At 43.6% G+C, this 20,708-nt stretch overlaps 1 protein-coding gene across 2 annotated transcripts in view; it reads right to left on the bottom strand.

The window, feature by feature from the left end:
• SCUBE1 (signal peptide, CUB domain and EGF like domain containing 1) overlaps positions 1 to 20,708 on the bottom strand; it is a 2,009,692-nt gene that overhangs the window by 785,646 nt on the left and 1,203,338 nt on the right. For both annotated transcript variants that reach the window (XM_069228295.1, XM_069228296.1), the window contains exon 12: positions 16,461 to 16,553. In XM_069228295.1, coding sequence (XP_069084396.1) covers positions 16,461 to 16,553 — 93 coding nt within the window. The remainder of the gene's footprint in view (positions 1 to 16,460; positions 16,554 to 20,708) is intronic.

The raw sequence follows: 20,708 nt of genomic DNA, 5'->3' as shown, positions 1-20,708 counted from the left end.
CAATCAAAATCATGGAATAAAGAAAATCCATGTCAATATGAGCAATTGGCGTTAAGGTTGATCAAACAGAAACTAAGTTTAAGCTACTTGCTCCTTTGACAAGATGTGAGTCCATGCACAAACATCTCGTAAATACTGCAGAATGACCAGCGCGATGTCAAAATAAAAGACAAAGAAAACATGGTTAAGAAAGAGTACTCATGATCACATGATAGTATTACCAAATTAACTATTGAAGATAAATCTATATATTCCGATATGTAGAATGAAACTGCATGTTCTACACTGCTGGAACACAGATCAGTACATTCTGCCATGGAGTAGCACCTTAAGAGAAGGATTTACGAGCTGCTGCTCACTCCTAGCCTGTGGAACAAACCCTTGCCCTTGATGGAGTGTGAACCGATATATGTAACAATCACGACCACTGAGCTATAGCTCGTAGCTCTTACTGTGTAAAGGTAGAGTCCAACCAGACTTACATTATAAGGCAAACATAAATAGTGTATCTCATGCAGAGGAAACATACACTTGCCCTGAATGAATACAAGAAAAAAAATCATGTGGCACATAAATACACTTTCCCCCCAGGAAATATAATTAAAAAAAACAAAAGAGATTTACAATATATACATTGTCACTGAAATAAGAGTGAAAATACGAACTCCTATGTACCACCAATCATGCAATTATACATAGATAATTATGTAAATATTTATATAAATAAATGTAAGTATATATATATATATATATATTTCCACACACACACACACCCATATGTCCCGATGAACAGGACAATAACAGTTATTGAGCATATAGTAATACTGTACTTCCAGTAAAAGTAGCAAATAGAAGAAATCAAAATATTTAATATATATATATATATATTGTGGGAAAAGCAAGGAAAGGCCCTGGTTTAGTAGGAGAAACCAAGGGCAATATAAGACTCTATAAGAAGACTGAGATGCCCTAAAAAGAGCCTCAACGACGAAGACAATAAAATGGACACGATCTTCTAGAAAGAATCTGTCTGAATGTGATAAAAACATCCAAGGACAGCACGCCTCCAAGTGAACTGACACACCTGGAGTAGAACCCTCACTGTCAGCATGAGGGTCCTTGACCCTAACCATTAGGGAACTGGTACTCCATGTAAAATGAAAGTAATCGTACCCATATGAGGTATCAACAATAACCTCATCAAACATGGCACCACATGCACACCGAATGGGGATATGTAGCCGACATTTGCCGTCCATAGGAGCCACTGGGTTTAAATCTGAAAGACACAAGAAGCACACTGTTTCGAATACCAAAATATCAAAGGAGGCCGAAAAAATGGCCAAAACAACTGTCTCCAGATCTGCGTTGCAAGCGCAGAAAAGAAGGAACTGACATTGGCGTGTGGGCAAGGGAGTTATATGGACTCCTCTGATGCCACATCTGGTGGACGACGTCGATGCAGAGTCGCGCTCTTTAATGATACACAGACGTACTCGGGGGGAAAAAAGTTTCCAGATCCAGGCTTGTGCCTGGGCGAATTTTAAAGTAAGGAATCTGCGGCTAGATGTCTCTATCATATTTTGTATTTTTTAATTTGGCTTTCTATACGTGCCATGTTATTCCAAAAGGTAATACCCCTATACTGTCTAGTCATGCCTACCGTGTCAGAAGAGGACTGAATATAAGAACATACAAAATTGTTAAGGGAACTGAAAACAGACATACTAGAAACAAAGGGGGTTATTCCAACTTTGGAGGAAGTGGTAATCCGTCCCAAAAGTGACAGTAAAGTGACGGATATACCACCAGCCGTATTACGAGTCCATTATATCCTATGGAACTCGTAATACGACTGGTGGTAAATCCGTCACATTTGGGACGGATTACCACCTCCTCCAAAGTTGGAATAACCCCCAAAATACGTTAAACTGGAAGTAACAAAATCATATGGTTCTGCGAGTACATAAAATTACCCCTACATCCATTACAACAAAAGGCAGGCTACAACTACTTCATTCAAGCCAAATCTCTACTCCGGCGCTGAATAAAAACCTCTAGCAGAAAAAAACATACTGCCAGCAGTACAGTCATAATTAAAGAGAGAACCACTGCGAAGAGAAGCAGGACATTGTTGTATCTCTCATAATATTAGTCCTGGAAGCTGCCACAAAAAAGCATACAAAATTCGAGTGTGGTTCACATGAGGTGGGGCCGGAGGACATCCACTTAATCAGTTGCAGACACACAGTTTGGGTGTCATCCTAAACCCGGGAAACAGGAGTTCGTGCAATATCAACAAACCATTCCATTCACTTCTCATACAGATATTACACAGTATTTTTAATAGCCTGGTTTAATCGGCCTGCCATGGTCACGACACGTGAATGTTGTGCTGCTTGTGTGACAGTTGAATGGTCATTCGAGGGCTCTGAGTTCGTATCACAACACACTGATGACTTCACTGCTTACATACTTTTATCTTACACTTTTTTTAAAGATATATTCCAAGTATGAACTCACATCTGATCTTTATAATTATTATGGATGATTTGGAACCATTTAAAAATGGGTAGCAGCAACATCGAGACACTTGTGAATAGCATATTATTCTTTCCAACTTATTATTTAAGTGCTCAGCAGAAGGCTTATAGCAGCTGCGATTCAACATATTTATTGCTTTCAGCTCAACAAATTGAACTGAAGCCACTCACACATTTTGCCTGGCCTTGTCTATGATGATTGATATGTGGTATAATTGTGTTTCCTGTCACACGTTTTCATTCTGTACGTTATTATATTCTATGGACTTACTTCCCAAATAGCTTTTAATTAATTTTTACAAAACACGTACACAGTGTGAACACAAATTCAATAAATATACATAGATTTCTGAAGGTTCGTTGTAGACAATTTTATAAATTGGCTTCATATTGAATATTCCCACCATCAACCAACATGTATCACCACCTAAGGACAGAGCATACTTGAAGCTTTTTCAAGGCTGGAAATTAGTAGGAACGTTGTGTTACTGCATAGCATCATGTTCAATCAATAAATTGAAATATAAAATAAAAGGTAACAGTGTTCGCACACATATGAAAGTGAAGCACCATAACTTTGTGTCACAGCACATGCTAGAATTGATCTCTACATGGCTCCAGTGGTGATACATCATAATTAGTGTGTATGCAGCATTAGGTACAGTACAAGATAAGATGTTTAACATGTTTTCCTGGAACCTCTGTGCAACCGCCCACAATGGCCACTGCTATGCAATGTTCATCAGTTCTGCAAAGCACAACTTCTGCTGTGCCTGAGCACCCTTCTGCAGTGTTATTCACACTGAACAACAATAGCTATCTTCATTTGACTGTACAGTTTATCAATCCGCAGCATCACTGTGCATTATCAGCATTCTCAAAATGATTTTTCAATTCTCCTCCAGGGATTCCTCAACAATATTCATGAGAGCTGAATCGTCCCACTCAAACATGTTTAAAATATATAGACATTTGTAAACATTTTAAATAGAAAAGTCTTTAAAATACAGTATGCATAAACATCTTTGCAGCCCAATAAAAGTCAAAGCTGACAATTTTAATTTTTTTATAAACACAGCCAAGTAAATTTAATAAGTCACTATGATAAGAAAAAGTGACTAGGGACATTGTTCACAAAACGTTTTTAAATGGATAAGAAAGGAAAAGTACGGCATTGCGACCAGACTGGCTGAAAAAGACATTGGTCCCGATTTCAGTTTTGGTGGACGGAGTAGTCAGCATTGGCCTGGGGGAGGACTTTACTTCTGTCAGGGTTAAGACTACGCCGCCTGGCAAATTTATAAATGACCGCCTAGCAGGACGCAGCCCTGGAACAAACAGCAATCTTTTTTCCTTTATAACAAGCAAATCCTGAAACTGGATTTTGTTTTGTAAAGAAAAAAAGTAATGCTTTAATCCCCATGGGAGGCTTCTCCCACTGTGGTGGTTGTGGGTGGGGGGATTTAAACGTTGCTACTGTTCTTTATCGCCCAGTTTTCCTTAGTGGTAAGAAATGGTAAAAATAAAATGACTACATGTCCGCTCATCTGAATTGGGCGGGCGGACATGTAGTAATTTCTCAGATTGCCTTTGTTCCCCAGGGCCGTCGAAGATGTTAATCATAGTGGAGAGAGAGTAGTCTCCACCATGATTAACATCAAGGTCCACCCACATCTACATGCGAAGGGCGGACCACATTCCTGGAGGTGATGTAGGAGGCTTGCCTTCTTTGTAGTGTGCAAACACTGTGCAGGAGATCCAAGCAACTACACGTTGGTTCACAGAGGTAAACACTAGACCACCTAATGCGCTAATTTTTATGGTAGCTTGGTTGGGCAAATAGGCCAATTTTGGAGAAGTGCAAAGCATTTGTTGTAACCACTTCATCAATAAATGAGACCACACACTCAAAAAAATACCTCAAGACCAATTTATAAAAATACTTCAGATTTTTATATATATTTTAAGACAAAAATCATAAACATCGGGTAAGTACTTTTTAAGTTATGAATTTTTTACGTTTATTAAAGTCTTTCTGTGCGTAATTACGCACCATAGAAATAAAAGGGGAAATACTTTGAAACTTCACAATAAATCAGGCAATGCGTTTACCAGTGCCTCCTTTTCCAGGTATGTTGAGGTCGTCGATGGGTACCCTGGACCAGCTGGAGAAATTCAGGCGACTCCTGGTTCCGGCGGAAGCACTGCAGAAAGTCGATGGAGCTGGTGGCAGGCCACTGCGGGGGACCACTTGGAAAGGTGTTGCACTGGTGGACTTTGAAGTAAGTCCGGTGGGTCCCCTTGGTGTGTCGAGGTCGCAAGGGGTGGGGGACCCTTATGGCACAGCTGGACCTTTGGTGCAGGGCACAAGGCGACCGGGTGCAGATCGAATTGGTGAGCCAGGTGCTGTCCATAAAGGAGCCCTTGGAAGCAGCAGGTAGGTACCTTGGAAGGTCGTTTGCAGGTCAGCAGGGGCACTCTGGTGGGAGGTCCAGATGGTTCCTAAAGTTCCTTGACCAGGGCTTCATCCTGGTCCTTTTTTGGTCCTTTGTGGACTGTTCTTTCAGGTGTCTGATGTGAGGTGACCAGTACCTGGGTGACTGGAAGGCACAGTGCCACCAAGCTTGGCACACTGGCACGGTCCGATGGGTGACGTTTGGTCTGGCTGAGGCATCCGGTTCCTGGGTCAACAGCCAGTCAGTGAAGTGGCCTTCACCGGACTTTGGTTCCTTAGTGTTGCAGAGTGATGCCTTCTCTCTGGAGGGAGATCTTTGACGATTGTTGAAGAGTGGAGGTCCTCGGGGGTCTGTAGAGTCCGTCCAATGTCCAAGCATCCCCTCAATGGCGATTTTCGAGTCCTGGTTGCAGCAGGCAGAGTTTGACACCTTTTCTTGGTGCAGCAGGACTTCAGTTCTCGGGCCTTTGGGTGTTCTTTGTTGCTGTTCTTCTTTTATCCATGGAATCTGATTTCTTTGTCTAGGGATGCCCACTAAATATTGAAGTTAGTAGGCATTTTAGGGTCATCTACCTTAGGGTGGCTATACCCACTAAGTGACCACTTCCTGTGGGCAGAGGTCTCTTCCCTACACCTGATTGGCTATTTTCCTTCCATGATTATCTACCCTGATACCTAAAACCTACCCCAGTCTGTCCTAAAAACGACCCTGACCCCCACCCTGAACCCTAAAACATAGACCATCCTGTCCTAAAAACTGCCCGACCCTCCGGCTCTGCCCTGAGCCCTAAAACCTACCCCACTCTTTTCTAAAAACTACACGACCCCCCCCCCACACTGTACGGTAAAACCCACCCACCCCGCCCTCTCCTAAAAACTACCCCAACTTCCCCCCCAAACTCGGCCCCACTTACCTCTCTCTCATCTGCTCTCTGCTCCTTCCTGTTCTCCCTGGACATCTAGACCACTTTCTTACATAGTAAACGCATGCGTAGTGTTGGACCTGGCTTTTTGACAGGGACATCCCCAAACTTTTTGCCTCCTTCCTCCTATTTTTTCTGACCTGTTGTTGTTGGCTTTTGACCTCTGAGCACTTTACCACTGCTAACCAGTGCTAAAGTGCATATGCTCTCTGTGTAAATTGTACTATTGATTGGTTTATCCATGATTGACTATTTAATTTACCTGTAAGTCCCTATTAGAGTGCACTACATGTGCCTAGGGCATGTAGATTAAATGCTACTAGTGGGCCTGCAGCACTGGTTGTGCCACCCACCTCAGTAGCCCCTTAACCTTGTCTCAGGCCTGCCATTGCAAGGCCTGTGTGTGCAGTTTCACTGCCACTTCGACTTGGCATTTAAAAGTACTTGCCAAGCCTAGAACTCCCCTTTTTCTGCATATAAGTCACCCTTAATGTGTGCCCTGGGTATCCCCTAGAGCAGGGTGCTGTGTAGGTAAAAGACAGGACATGTACCTGTGTAGTTATATGTCCTGGTAGTGTAAAACTCCTAAATTCGTTTTTGCACTACTGGGAGACCTGCTCCCTTCATAGGCTAACATTGGGGCTGCCCTCATACACTGTTGAAGTGGCAGCTGCTGATCTGAAAGGAGCAGGGAGGTCATATTTAGTATGGCCAGAATGGTAATACAAAATCCTACTGACTGGTGAAGTCGGATTTAATATTACTATTCTACAAATGCCACTTTTAGAAAGTGAGCATTTCTTTGCACTTAAATCCTTCTGTGCCTTACAATCCACGTCTGGCTAGGTTTAGTTGACAGCTCCTTGTGCATTCACTCAGACACACCCCAAACACAGGGTACGCAGCCTCACTTGCATACATCTGCATTTTGAATGGGTCTTCCTGGGCTGGGAGGGTGGAGGGCCTGCCCTCACACAAAGGACTGCCACACCCCCTACTGGGACCCTGGCAGACAGGATTGAACTGAAAGGGGACCTGGTGCACTTCTTAGCCACTCTTTGAAGTCTCCCCCACTTCAAAGGCACATTTGGGTATAAAACAGGGCCTCTGCCCTACCTCATCAGACACTTGCTGGAGAAGAAACCTGAACCAGAAACTACATCCTGCCAAGAAGAACTGCCTGGCTGCTCAAAGGACTCACCTGTCTGCTTTCTCCAAAGGACTGCTGTCTTGCTGTTGCCCTGCTGCCTTGCTGAACTCTTGTCTGGCTGTGAAAGTGCTCTCCAAGGGCTTGGATAGAGCTTGCCTCCTGTTCCTTGAAGTCTCAGGACCAAAAAGACTTCTTCCTTTCACGTGGACGCTCCGTGCGCCGAAAATTTCGACGCACAGCTTGTTTCGCGGCGAGAAAAACGCCGCACACCGACGCTGATCAACGCGACGCCCTCGGGACGATCGAGACTTCGACGCACAACCTCGCAAGGACAAAGCCGCCCGACTTCCAAGGAGAAATCGACGCGACGCCTACCGTGAGTGCGAAACTTTGACGCACGGCCTCGCAAGGACAACGCCGCCCGACTTCCAAGGAGAAATCGACGCGACGCCTGCCGTGAGACCAAAATTTCGACGCACGGCCTCGCAAGGACAACGCCGCCCGACTTCCAAGGAGAAATCGACGCGACGCCTACCGTGAGATCGAAACTTCGACGCGCAGCCCCGCAGAACGACGCGCAGCCGGAAAATAAGCAGGAGAATCCACGCACAGACCCGGGACATCTGGTAATCCTCGCGATCCACAAAAAGAGACTGTCTGCGCGCCGGAAAACGACGCCCGACTTCCCCGCGTGGAAAAGAACGACGCAAGTCTGTGTGTGCTGAGCGGAAAACGACGCACACACCCCTTTTCTTCCACGCATCTCTTCTCCTGTGGCCCTCTGAGGAGATTTCCCACCAGAAACCAGGTACTCTGTGCTTGAAAGACACTTTATTGCTTTTTAAAGACTTAAAGACTCTTACTATCACTTTTCAGTGATATCTTTACAAATTCGTATTGCAACTTTGATCGTTTTGACCTACAAGTACCCAGATAAATATTCTATATTTTTCTAAACACTGTGTGGTGTATTTTTGTGGTGTTATACTATGGTGTTGTATGATTTATTGCACAAATGCTTTACACATTGCCTTCTAAGTTAAGCCTGACTGCTCGTGCCAAGCTACCGGAGGGTGAGCACAGGCTGATTTTGGATTGTGTGTGACTTACCCTGACTAGAGTGAGGGTTCTTGCTTGGACAGAGGGCAACCTAACTGCCAACCAAAAACCACATTTCTAACACGTAGTAAATGCATATGTGTGGTAATGGCACAATGGTCAATCCATAGCATTACATTGACCATGTTGTAAGTGATGTTTCCTGCCGTCATTTAGCTGTCAAACTCATACCAGTGCCCAGCACGTATTAAAATGGCTGCTCTGTTCACTTACTATGTGCCAGGTTTGGCAAGGACACAGTAGGGGCCTATTGCTCATCCAGTTATGCCCTCACATACCATATAGTGCACCCTGCCTTATGACTTATCTATAGAGCATGCAGTGGGTAGTGGACAGGGCACACAGGCTGTGTGCCATGTCATGTTTGTATATTAGGATTGCACCAGAACACTCAGCGTGCAATGGCAGTGCTGGGTTCTTCTGGATGCATGGCCGTAGAGGGTGGCACAACCTGTGCTGCTGTCCTCAGGGGCCTACCCTTAGTACCCCATGCCCTGGGTAGCTAGGTACCATTTACTAGGGACTTAAATTGGCAGCTAAAGGTGTTGCCAATGATGCCAGTGCATCACAGCAGTGACATTAAGCTGTAAAACTGTCACTATGCCTTTAAGGAATCCCACTCCTTCAGTAAACCTACAATGTCCAAATGTGACCACCTCCCTCCAAGTTGTTAGGGACACCATTTCCAGTCCTGGATTTATGTTTAATAGCCTAACACATCCTGGGAGTGTAGTCTTGTTTTGCTACAATAGAAATGAATAGACTAATATACATTAAATCAATGGTTTGAATGCCCTGTTTCCTTTAGCATGCGTGCACACACACTCTCTCAAAGCGTGCCCTTGAATGTTTCATGAGAGACCAAGAGACCATTCATGAGTAGGGCAAAAAAAGTGATCACTTTCTTGGAGCTGAAGTGCAGTGACAGCGAGTTTTCAAGGCCAGGTGGAGGGACAGAATGCACGTGAAAGGCAGAGCCTTCTTCTTATAGGCACATGTTTTTTACAATGGCTGACACAACTCGGAGCAGGCAGCTGTTAAACACCCTGCTTGCTTAAATAGTGTATGGTAGGTGTCCTGCCAGGATTTAGTAGCAGCCGCAGTGTCTGGGAGATGATCCAGGAACTGATATATTTTGTCAAGGGCATTGATAAAACGTAATATTTGGTGTCTGTTATAAAGCAATGGATAAAACTGCCCAAGGTTTGAGCTATGTGAATGGCTCGAAATAAAATGTGGAATCCGGCTGTCTCCAAGATCTAATCACATCCTCTAAATAGGCCCAAAGCCTTGACCTTTGATGGCAGAAACCGATACTCATCTGGTGACTCAATTGTACAGTGTGAAACGAGAAAATCCGTGCATGGCCAAATTTAACGATCCAAGGCAAACACATTATTTCACTGAAGATGCTTTTTGTTTGTTATCACATATTAGAGCATCTTCAAATACTTGAGTTTAGGATGTACACGGTACAATAATGTTCTCTTGAGTTTGATTTAATAGCTTATAAAGTTGCTCGATCTATAATAAAAATCTAAGTCATTTTGTTTCCTGTATTTATGATTAGTGACGTGCCTCTTTATTCTATTCACTTATAACTGTGTCATCAGGGCTGAGGCAGGAATGTTTTTCAGTTCATGTTAAAAAATTCCCAAATACCCACTTTTAATGAATACTTTTCAGATAAACTGATGTGCTAAGGTGAAACGCTTCTGTGTGTTAAAAATACACACTTTCTTGAATCTTGAAAATAACTTATATTCTAACACGATATTTGTTGTGCAATTGAGATGTCTAATATTTTCAGAGTTCGCCTTCAGACTGTTAGTGCCAGAGCTGACCTTTAGCTCATCGCTCACTGCAAATTTGTTGGCTCGCCCACCTCTACTCACTCCCCACTCTGCTGTGGACTGCAGACAGTTGTTAATTTGTGCTCCCACCCCTTATATGGCACAGTGTGTCCGATCATCAATCTATTTGATGAAGTGTGAAGTATTCTGCCTGCCAAAGGGGAAATCATATTTGTCACCATGAATTTCAGTGGGATGAAAAAATGGGGAGCCTCTAAAAGGGGTGCAGCAGATAGAAGTAAAACTGTTACCTAGGTTTGTTGATAAGTGGGATGCAATCACCCCCTTACCTGTAAGAACTGCATTTTCATTTACTTTCATCCCAACACGGTTTAAGGGGTTTTGTATCTCCTTCTCACACTTTTGCATAAAATCACAGTTACGATGGTGCCATTGATCCCTGCACTCTGTAGTATTCTGAATAACTTTCGGACCCATAGACAGGGATTGTGCGAATCTCACAATTTTATCAGCTACTACAGAGCTCTCTATTGTGGACCATTTAAACACCCACTTACTACCTGAGCTTAGATAGATGAAAAAATATAAGCATATAAAAAATTCTGAGAATATAAAATGCTAGCTTGCTGTGTCACAACTGACATACAATGAGTAGGTATTTCCATATTAATACAATTTTCTTACACCGTCTACTTTCGATTGGGGGAAATGCATGTGTGTGTATGTAACAAGTACAACAATAAATCATGTGTATGTGATTTGGCAGACTGAGTTAAAAGTGACATAAATAACACTACGTTTGTAGTTGGGTGCTAGCATACAAAATTCTTTCTATTCATATTTAACAGCCAACACTAATAAGATTTTGAGTACTGGAACACAACATATTCATCCATTGTAATGTTGGGTATAAAATGGCACATTTCTCATAACTATCTACGCACTGCATAGGCCATTTTACCCCTACCCATCTTCTTGTAGGATTCCACCCCACAATCAATTAACAAGTAGAGGCCGTGTCCTATGCAAATTATGAACTAGGGACACCCAATTTTTTGTGTCAGTTATTCTAATGTCACAGTTAGGCCAGCACCTGATCAAAGTCGACTTTTGACTGCCCACATCAAGCAGTTTTCAGATTGTTCAACAGACACATTTTGCCCTATTTGAGACACACTGGTGCTCTGCCCAGGAGTGAGGGGGCATTTGATGGTGGTGTTGAACAGATTTAAAAAGAAAGCATTTTACATAGAGTTCATGGTCCACCGGCCTAGCACCAGTGGAGATCCTGGATTCCATAAATTAGGAGAGTCTGGGAACAGGGGGCTCAGGGGTGGAAATGGACAAGACTCACGGGGAGCAGGGCCAGAAGGATAAAGTAAAGTGGAAAAAAAACAGACACCGTGCCAAGACTTGGCCACGTTCAACCTGAAAATCCAGAACTCCATGGAATGGAGATAGGCTCATGCTGTTTCAGTTAAGATAACCACCTCCTTCTACATTAGGGCCGTATGACTTGTTTGCCATTAGCATCGCTTTCAGGGACATTTTCTATGGCATACTGTAGAAGCTAATACCACAACTCCCAACTCCTTCTTCCGAGGTGATACACAGGCTCCATTACCCAGCTCTAACCCTTCCAGGTCATTGTCACCAGGACATCACTTTACCTTCAGTAAAATCCTATAATAGTACAACCTTCTGAGTCCTGTCCTTTTTTTTTTTAACCCTTGGGTGTAGGTACCACTAGAGTAAACAATCATGTCATGATGGAGTGTATCACATTACAAAACTTGTCCCAAGTCCCTAATCAGTGTACATGTATCTGCGAAATACACACACTATCACTGATTTTGTCAACAAAAATTGGAAATGGTGATTGCTTCAGATTTATACAACTGAGCGCAGGGCTCACATGCATGATCAGTTTCTTGGTGCACATAGACTTCCCTGCAGCGTACGGAGATCTTGCACTGCCGCACACAGAAGAAAATTAAAGGGAACCTTGTTTGTAGGTGAAAATGTTCAGGCCTTGAGACAGTGTTTGCAATGACCAGGGGTATGGCGGGCATCCTACTTTGCCCTACCAATTTTTTTTTTTTTTTGGTAGTGTAAACAGGATCCTAGAGCACTGGCCTCTGTCTTTTTTGCTTTTTCACTTTGGAAACCTTTCCTAGCTTCCCTCGATTCTTTTGACATTTTGTTTCGGTTTTCAATGGTTCTTGATCAGAATGTTTCTTAATTTTAACAAAATATCATCTCCTTTCTATGAAATGTCCATTCTGTGGCAGTGCAAATGCCCACATTAACCCCCACAACCTCTGTATAGTGTGTTTACCAGAGCATTTCGGCATTCTGCAGACTGCCAGCGCTGTTAAAAATGGTTCAAACAAACTCTGAAGGACATGGAGAAGATCAGCCTATATGACCAGTGGAAGAAATAGAGCAGAGGCCTTGGATTCACTTCAGGTGGATCATAGTGGCATATAAATAGGAGGTGCCCCTTCTACTATCCATAAATAGCCCCATATATGGTGATATGATGGTGGTAGGATGTCTCTCACTTCAGAGTTGAGGATGGGCATAGCTATGACCTGCTCACTGTCAAGGGAGAGCTCACCATCAACCATGATGCTGAAGAATCACTCAATGTCAAAACATCATTTAGTACCAGAGGGGCACTTGATGTCGAAATCAGTGTCAGAGGGCCACTCAACTTCAACCGTCAAAGCATCAGTTGACGTTGACAACTCATTCACCATCGGCAAAGAAGTTGAAACATCACTTGACGTGAAAGGGATCCGCATCGAGCAGGATAGTTTTGCGTAGGCTGATATGGAGAGGGCTGCTTGAGGCCTCTGAATCTGGATACTCTAGGGCTTATCGACCAACCCATGAAGTCAATTTTTAGGTGCGGCCCCCAGAAGCTCAATATTTCTCTGTCTCTGCATTTTGCACCTTGCAATCTGACTACTTAATAAGAAACTCCATCTGTGCCATTTACAACAGTGAGTTTTCAAGAACCTTCCCAGCAGAGACCTCGAACACCACCTGTGCCTATACCAGCAACATTGCACAAGAGTCCTAGCAGGCAATCAAGATCTTCTTGTAGAAATTGCTTAAGATGCTCGAAATCAAAATATTTTAGATATTTGAAGACAAGGTCAAGAACAACTATTCATTCACATTCTCCATTAGATGATTTAGATTCCTCAATCATATGCTTCTCCACTACACTAACAAAGTCTCTTTCATCTTGAGTGTTACCTATAGATGACATTACAAGCTTCAATGAAGTTCTAGTAGGAGTGGAATAAAAACTAGACATTCCAAAACTAAGTGTTCCAATACCTGCACCACCAACGTCGACATTGGTAATATTCAGGACATTACACCATCAGTCTTCCTCTTTTACACTTCTCCTGCTAGTTCTTGGTTTGCGTGACACCGGCCAAATCTGCTCTAGGAAGACTTCTGAAGAAGTATGAAGCACCAAATCAAAACCAGCTTCTCTGGCGAGCAGATCCTCCACTCTACTTAGTTATTTTTTCAGCAAACAAAAATATCATGCCACATCACCATCAACTATCATTCTCCAAATAAGGACAGCAAGTGATTTAATAGGCAAGAAGACGTACAGCACCTCTGCAATAGGAATGAAAATAACTAGCACTATGGCATTATTGGGCAGGTATGACAGACCCCTTTGGTATTTACTCCAACCGTTCTCTGAAAAACTACTTAAAGAAGACAGGCAAGACTTGCAAGAATTACTAAATGAGGATCTCCAATCATGTCATTAGTGATGTGGCTGAATTTTCTGACCAGGCTGTTCATGGCTCCTACATGGTTTTGCTCTAAGAATCACCTGGTTTTATGTGACTGGCTCAAAATTGGAATGGCAACAGCATTTTATGAATCTTCTCTTCTCAAGAAAAACACGATTTGATTGGCTACGCACCTTTCTACCAGTGGGACAGACTTCAAAATGTGTTCTCATCGAGAGTGGGCACTGTGAGTTAGTGAGAAAGCCCCCTTCGAGAGCACTGCCCTCAGCGATTCCAGCCCATCTGTTGAACTATAAAGACAGAGATCTGGTGTTGCAGGTCGCCTGGAAACTGGGGACCCACACGCATGATTCCCAGAGGATGCTAATCTTTACAGACTACACCAGACTTGTACAAAAGCAGAGGCTGTCGTTTGAACAGGTGAAACAGAAACTGAGGGCTATGGGAGTCCAAAATTATGGTATTTTATCCAGCAAAACTCCAGGTAATATTTCAGGGGAAATCCAACTTCTGCGGTCACCTGGGCAGGGCATGGGAGAGGGTCGAGGAAAGAATCCCGTGACTAAACTGTAGACTCCCAGACAGGGATTCCCATCTATAGGGACATGGGTGGTGTCATCCCCAAACTAAGTCAAGATGGAGAGGAGGACTGTTGGCCCAGACATCACAGATGGGCTTCAACGATGACCGTTCAACTGATACGGACACTAGGGATGAAGACTAGTAGCCTTGGATCGACAACTGGACCTATAGATTGACCCACTACATATGAACAATGGTATGATGGGTGCCTCACCAATGGCATTAAGTCACAGGGGAGCTCAGTGAGGGACCTCGGGGTCTACACTTAGAGCGGAAGTAGTGAGTAGCATACATGTGGGGGTAAAACAGATGTTTCCACAGTTGGAGAAGTGGGTAGTTTTGAGCTCCCAGACATGGAAGGTTAGACAGGATGTGGGACACAAGGGGAACAAGATACTCAGAGATGTTTTAGGCACTGCATACAGACTTCACATGGTAAGTGAGAGAGGCCAGGAAGCCCCAGATGTCCCAGGGATCACATCAAACCCCAGTCGCCTTACGCAACCAGAAGTAGTTTATATATGCCAGATCAATTAAGAATACTGTTGTGGAATGTAAATGGGTTGGAATGCAAAATTATAAGAGGAATAATGGCACTGAATCTCTGTCGACATTCCTGGGATGTAGTATTGCTGCAAGAAACCCACCTCATGGGGAGGAATTGCAAATGTCTCCAAAGGGGTAGATATACTTTGCTGGCACAAGATACAAGGGGGGGATTGAAGGGAGTCAATATCTTAGCCAAAAAACACACACCTTTTCAGGTGACAAATAGATGGGTAGACCAAGAACGCCGTTATGTTGGGGTACACGGATTTTGGAACAGGAAGTCAGTTTTGCTGGTCAATATCTATGTGTTGGCCGGGTTACAGCGAGGGGGTCCTTCACGAGGTGGGGTCCACCTATTAAACCCGAGGACAGACCTTCCTTCACATTATAGGAGTGTTTGCTCCTACAATAAAAGTCTTCCCAATTAACCCACATAAGCCCCTTGCCCAAGAAACAATCTGCAGCAGAAAATCGTGGAGCAGGCTGGCCATGCAGAGTTCCTTGGGTGAGGACAGAAATCCTTGCTTAGCATTAATGGAGCTGGTGTTTTAAGCTGGAAAACTATATTCTGACAGCTATGACGGTTGTATCACTCTCTAAACTGTCACACAGTTCTGCAAATAATGTCCATCCATGTTCATATTCAGTCAAATCCATCATTTACCTGCTGTAGGAAACTGGTAAACAAAAGCCTATGTAACTGTAAACTACAGCAGTAATGTTTACACTGGTCACAAATTCAAATGTCACTCCTAAATTGCCCATGGTTGCTGCAAAGTTGCCAGGCTCTGGTGCATTTATTGTGATATCATCCCCATTCTTTTAAACCAGTAATTCTTAACCTGTGGTCCAGGAACTGCTGAGGGTCCCCAGTGACTAGTCACGGAGTACAAGACTGCTTAAAAATTAAATAATATGAACAGATTAATGAAGTGTATATAAATAAAGAAGCAAAATTGAAAATTGAAAACTTTAACACTTTCTGTAAGTATGAAGGAATTTGAAAATGGAGATAAATAATTACATTGGCCCTTAGATTAATCAATAGAAGCAGTGCACGTACATCAAATAGAATATAGTATGGGTAATGGTTTGCCTCAATTGAACGTAAAACATCTCCAACATTCCTTTTACATTGTTTTTTTTTATTTTTTATATTTGGTAATGATTTAAACAAAATGCTTCATCATTTATGTATTTGTTTGATGAATGCTTGTGTCTGTATGTTTGGTTATTGTTTTGCAGTTCAAATCATTGGTCAGCAAAACTACAGACTCGACATACACTAGTAGACAAGACAACATGCACGCTCTTACAACATAAACAAAAGTACTCATGTGAATCCATTGTAAAATTCATACACCTTCGCATGTTCATATCCAGGGAAGGATAAATGACACTCTTGATTTCCTACTTAAGTGCCGCAGAAAGCCTCTTGGACCCAGGATGTAGACTTACCATCAGTATTCATGCAAATTAATGTTTAATGTAGAGGGACACAGACAGAAAACCGAAACATATTTATTCAATTAAATACCTGCACAGATGGAGACTGTTGCATTGCTTTTGAGTTGGAATATGCTTTTCTGTACTGGAGCTCCACAACGTAATGTGTAGCTAGCTTCTGAATCTAAGAGAAAGGGAAAAAAGGCTGTATCAGATTTAGCGCTCATTGAAAACTACAAAATGTGGGTGCAGAAATATAATAAAGCGCTTGACTCGTAGAAAGAGGGGGCGTATAGACCCTGAAACAGCGGAGGAGGGATAGGGCCAATGGGGCTCACTATAATATTTTCAGATTCTAGGTGAGTGTATGTATACTTAATGGAAATGACGATCCTCTAGTTCTGTTTTTGTTTATTGTTTCAAGAAAACTGAAAAAAATTATTAAAAAACTACGATATGTAAGAAAAGATCTGAGTCAATTTAGATGAATGGAATCAGTTTGGATAATTTGCAGTTCCTACAATGTATAGCAACACCCATTGCAAGTAAAGCTTTAGACCCTTTGTATAAATTAACAATAAGACTTTAGTTAGATTATTGTACCCAATCTAGCGCCTAGGATATCATCAGAAAGTTATGAACAAAGCACATAAGTGCCAAATAGTGTTTGTAAATGGCACGTTTAAAGAAACGTTTGTTTGAGTGAAGAAGCAAAGATCTGAATATGAGTACCAGATAGGATAAAAAAGACAGATGAAATTACTTTTATGGTTACTTCTTTGTGTAGGAAAGTACCATCTTGCCTGGCATGTTACCCCCATTTTTCACTGTATATATGTTGTTTTAGTTGTATGTGTCACTGGGACCCTGCCAGCCAGGGCCCCAGTGCTCATAAGTGTGCCTGAATGTGTTACCTGTGTTATGACTAACTGTCTCACTGAGGCTCTGCTAATCAGAACCTCAGTGGTTAGGCTCTCTCATTTCCTTCAAATTGTCACTAACAGGCTAGTGACCAATTTTACCAATTTACATTGGCATACTGGAACACCCTTATAATTCCCTAGTACAGGGAGTGCAGAATTATTAGGCAAATGAGTATTTTGACCACATCATCCTCTTTATGCATGTTGTCTTACTCCAAGCTGTATAGGCTCGAAAGCCTACTTCCAATTAAGCATATTAGGTGATGTGCATCTCTGTAATGAGAAGGGGTGTGGTCTAATGACATCAACACCCTATATCAGGTGTGCATAATTATTAGGCAACTTCCTTTCCTTTGGCAAAATGGGTCAAAAGAAGGGCTTGACAGGCTCAGAAAAGTCAAAAATAGTGAGATATCTTGCAGAGGGATGCAGCACTCTTAAAATTGCAAAGCTTCTGAAGCGTGATCATCGAACAATCAAGCGTTTCATTCAAAATAGTCAACAGGGTCGCAAGAAGCGTGTGGAAAAACCAAGGCGCAAAATAACTGCCCATGAACTGAGAAAAGTCAAGCGTGCAGCTGCCACGATGCCACTTGCCACCAGTTTGGCCATATTTCAGAGCTGCAACATCACTGGAGTGCCCAAAAGCACAAGGTGTGCAATACTCAGAGACATGGCCAAGGTAAGAAAGGCTGAAAGACGACCACCACTGAACAAGACACACAAGCTGAAACGTCAAGACTGGGCCAAGAAATATCTCAAGACTGATTTTTCTAAGGTTTTATGGACTGATGAAATGAGAGTGAGTCTTGATGGGCCAGATGGATGGGCCCGTGGCTGGATTGGTAAAGGGCAGTGAGCTCCAGTCCGACTCAGACGCCAGCAAGGTGGAGGTGGAGTACTGGTTTGGGCTGGTATCATCAAAGATGAGCTTGTGGGGCCTTTTCGGGTTGAGGATGGAGTCAAGCTCAACTCCCAGTCCTACTGCCAGTTCCTGGAAGACACCTTCTTCAAGCAGTGGTACAGAAAGAAGTCTGCATCCTTCAAGAAAAACATGATTTTCATGCAGGACAATGCTCCATCACACGCGTCCAAGTACTCCACAGCGTGGCTGGCAAGAAAGGGTATAAAAGAAGGAAATCTAATGACATGGCCTCCTTGTTCACCTGATCTGAACCCCATTGAGAACCTGTGGTCCATCATCAAATGTGAGATTTACAAGGAGGGAAAACAGTACACCTCTCTGAACAGTGTCTGGGAGGCTGTGGTTGCTGCTGCACGCAATGTTGATGGTGAACAGATCAAAACACTGACAGAATCCATGGATGGCAGGCTTTTGAGTGTCCTTGCAAAGAAAGGTGGCTATATTGGTCACTGATTTGTTTTTGTTTTGTTTTTGAATGTCAGAAATGTATATTTGAGAATGTTGAGATGTTATATTGGTTTCACTGGTAATAATAAATAATTGAAATGGGTATATATTTTTTTTTGTTAAGTTGCCTAATAAATATGCACAGTAATAGTCACCTGCACACACAGATATCCCCCTAACATAGCTAAAACTAAAAACAAACTAAAAACTACTTCCAAAAATATTCAGTTTTGATATTAATGAGTTTTTTGGGTTCATTGAGAACATGGTTGTTGTTCAATAATAAAATTAATCCTCAAAAATACAACTTGCCTAATAATTCTGCACTCCCTGTATATGGTACTGAGGTACCCAGGGTATTGGGGTTCCAGGAGATCCCTAGGGGCTGCAGCATTTCTTTTGCCACCCATAGGGAGCTCTGACAATTCTTACACAGGCCTGCCACTGCAGCCTAAGTGAAATAACGTCCACGTTATTTCACAGCCATCTTACACTGTACTTAAGTAACTTATAAGTCACCTATATGTCTAACCTTTACCTGGTAAAGGTTGGGTGCTAAGTTACTTAGTGTGTGGGCACCCTGGCACTAGCCAAGGTGCCCCCACATTGTTCAGGGCCAATTCCCCGGACTTTGTGGGTGCAGGGACACCATTACACGCGTGCACTACATATAGGTCACTACCTATATGTAGCTTCACAATGTTAACTCCGAATATGGCCATGTAACATGTCTATGATCATGGAATTGCCCCCTCTATGCCATCCTGGCATAGTTGGCACAATCCCATGATCCCACAGGTCTGTAGCTCAGACCTGGGTACTGCCAAACTGCCTTTCCCGGGGTTTCACTGCAGCTGCTGCTGCTGCCAACCCCTCAGACAGGTTTCTGCCCTCCTGGGGTCCAGCCAGGCTTGGCTCAGGATGGCAGAACAAAGGACTTCCTCTGAGAGAGGGTGTTACACCCTCTCCCTTTGGAAAATGGTGTGAAGGCAGGGGAGGAGTAGCCTCCCCAGCCTCTGGAAATGTTTTCATGGGCACACATGGTGCCCATTTCTGCATAAGCCAGTCCACACCGGTTCAGGGACCCCTCAGCCCTGCTCTGGCGCGAAACTGGACAAAGGAAAGGGGAGTGACCACTCCCCTGACCTGCACCTCCCCTGGGAGGTGCCCAGAGCTCCTCCAGTGTGCTCCAGACCTCTGCCATCTTGGAAACAGAGGTGCTGCTGGCACACTGGACTGCTCTGAGTGGCCAGTGCCAGCAGGTGACGTCAGAGACTCCTTCTGATAGGCTCCTTCAGGTGTTGCTAGCCTATCCTCTCTCCTAAGTAGCCAAACCCTCTTTTCTGGCTATTTAGGGTCTCTGTCTTTTGGGATTCCGTAGATAACGAATGCAAGAGCTCATCCGAGTTCCTCTGCATCTCTCTCTTCACCTTCTGCCAAGGAATCGACTGCTGACTGCGCTGGAAGCCTGCAAAACTGCAACAAAGTAGCAAAGACGACTACTGCAACTCTGTAACGCTGATCCTGCCACCTTCTCGACTGCTTTCCTGGTGGTGCATGTGGGGGTAGTCTGCCTCCTCTCTGCACTAGAAGCTCTGAAGAAATCTCCCGTGGGTCGACGGATTCGTCCCCCTGCAACCGCAGGCACCAAAGAACTGCATCACCGGTACCCTGGGTCTCCTCTCAGCACAACGAGCGAGGTCCCTTGAATCCAGCAACTCTGTCCAAGTGACTCCCACAGTCCAGTGACTCTTCAGTCCAAGTTTGGTGGAGGTAAGTCCTTGCCTCCCCACGCCAGACTGCATTGCTGGGAACCGCGACCTTTGCAGCTACTCCGGCCTCCGTGCACTTCCGGCTGAAATTCTTTGTGCACAGTCCAGCCTGGGTCCACGTTACTCTAACCTGCATTGCACGACCTCCTAAGTTGTCCTCCAGTGGCGTGGGACTCCTTTGTGCAACTTCGGGTGAGCACCGTTTCACTCCACTTCATAGTGCCTGTTCCGGCACTTCTGCGGGTGCTGCCTGCTTCTGAGAGGGCTCCTTG

Source organism: Pleurodeles waltl, chromosome 4_1 (genome assembly GCF_031143425.1).
Source record: "Pleurodeles waltl isolate 20211129_DDA chromosome 4_1, aPleWal1.hap1.20221129, whole genome shotgun sequence".
NCBI classification, from domain to species: Eukaryota; Metazoa; Chordata; class Amphibia; order Caudata; family Salamandridae; genus Pleurodeles; species Pleurodeles waltl.
This window is presented reverse-complemented; position numbering and strand designations above follow the sequence as displayed.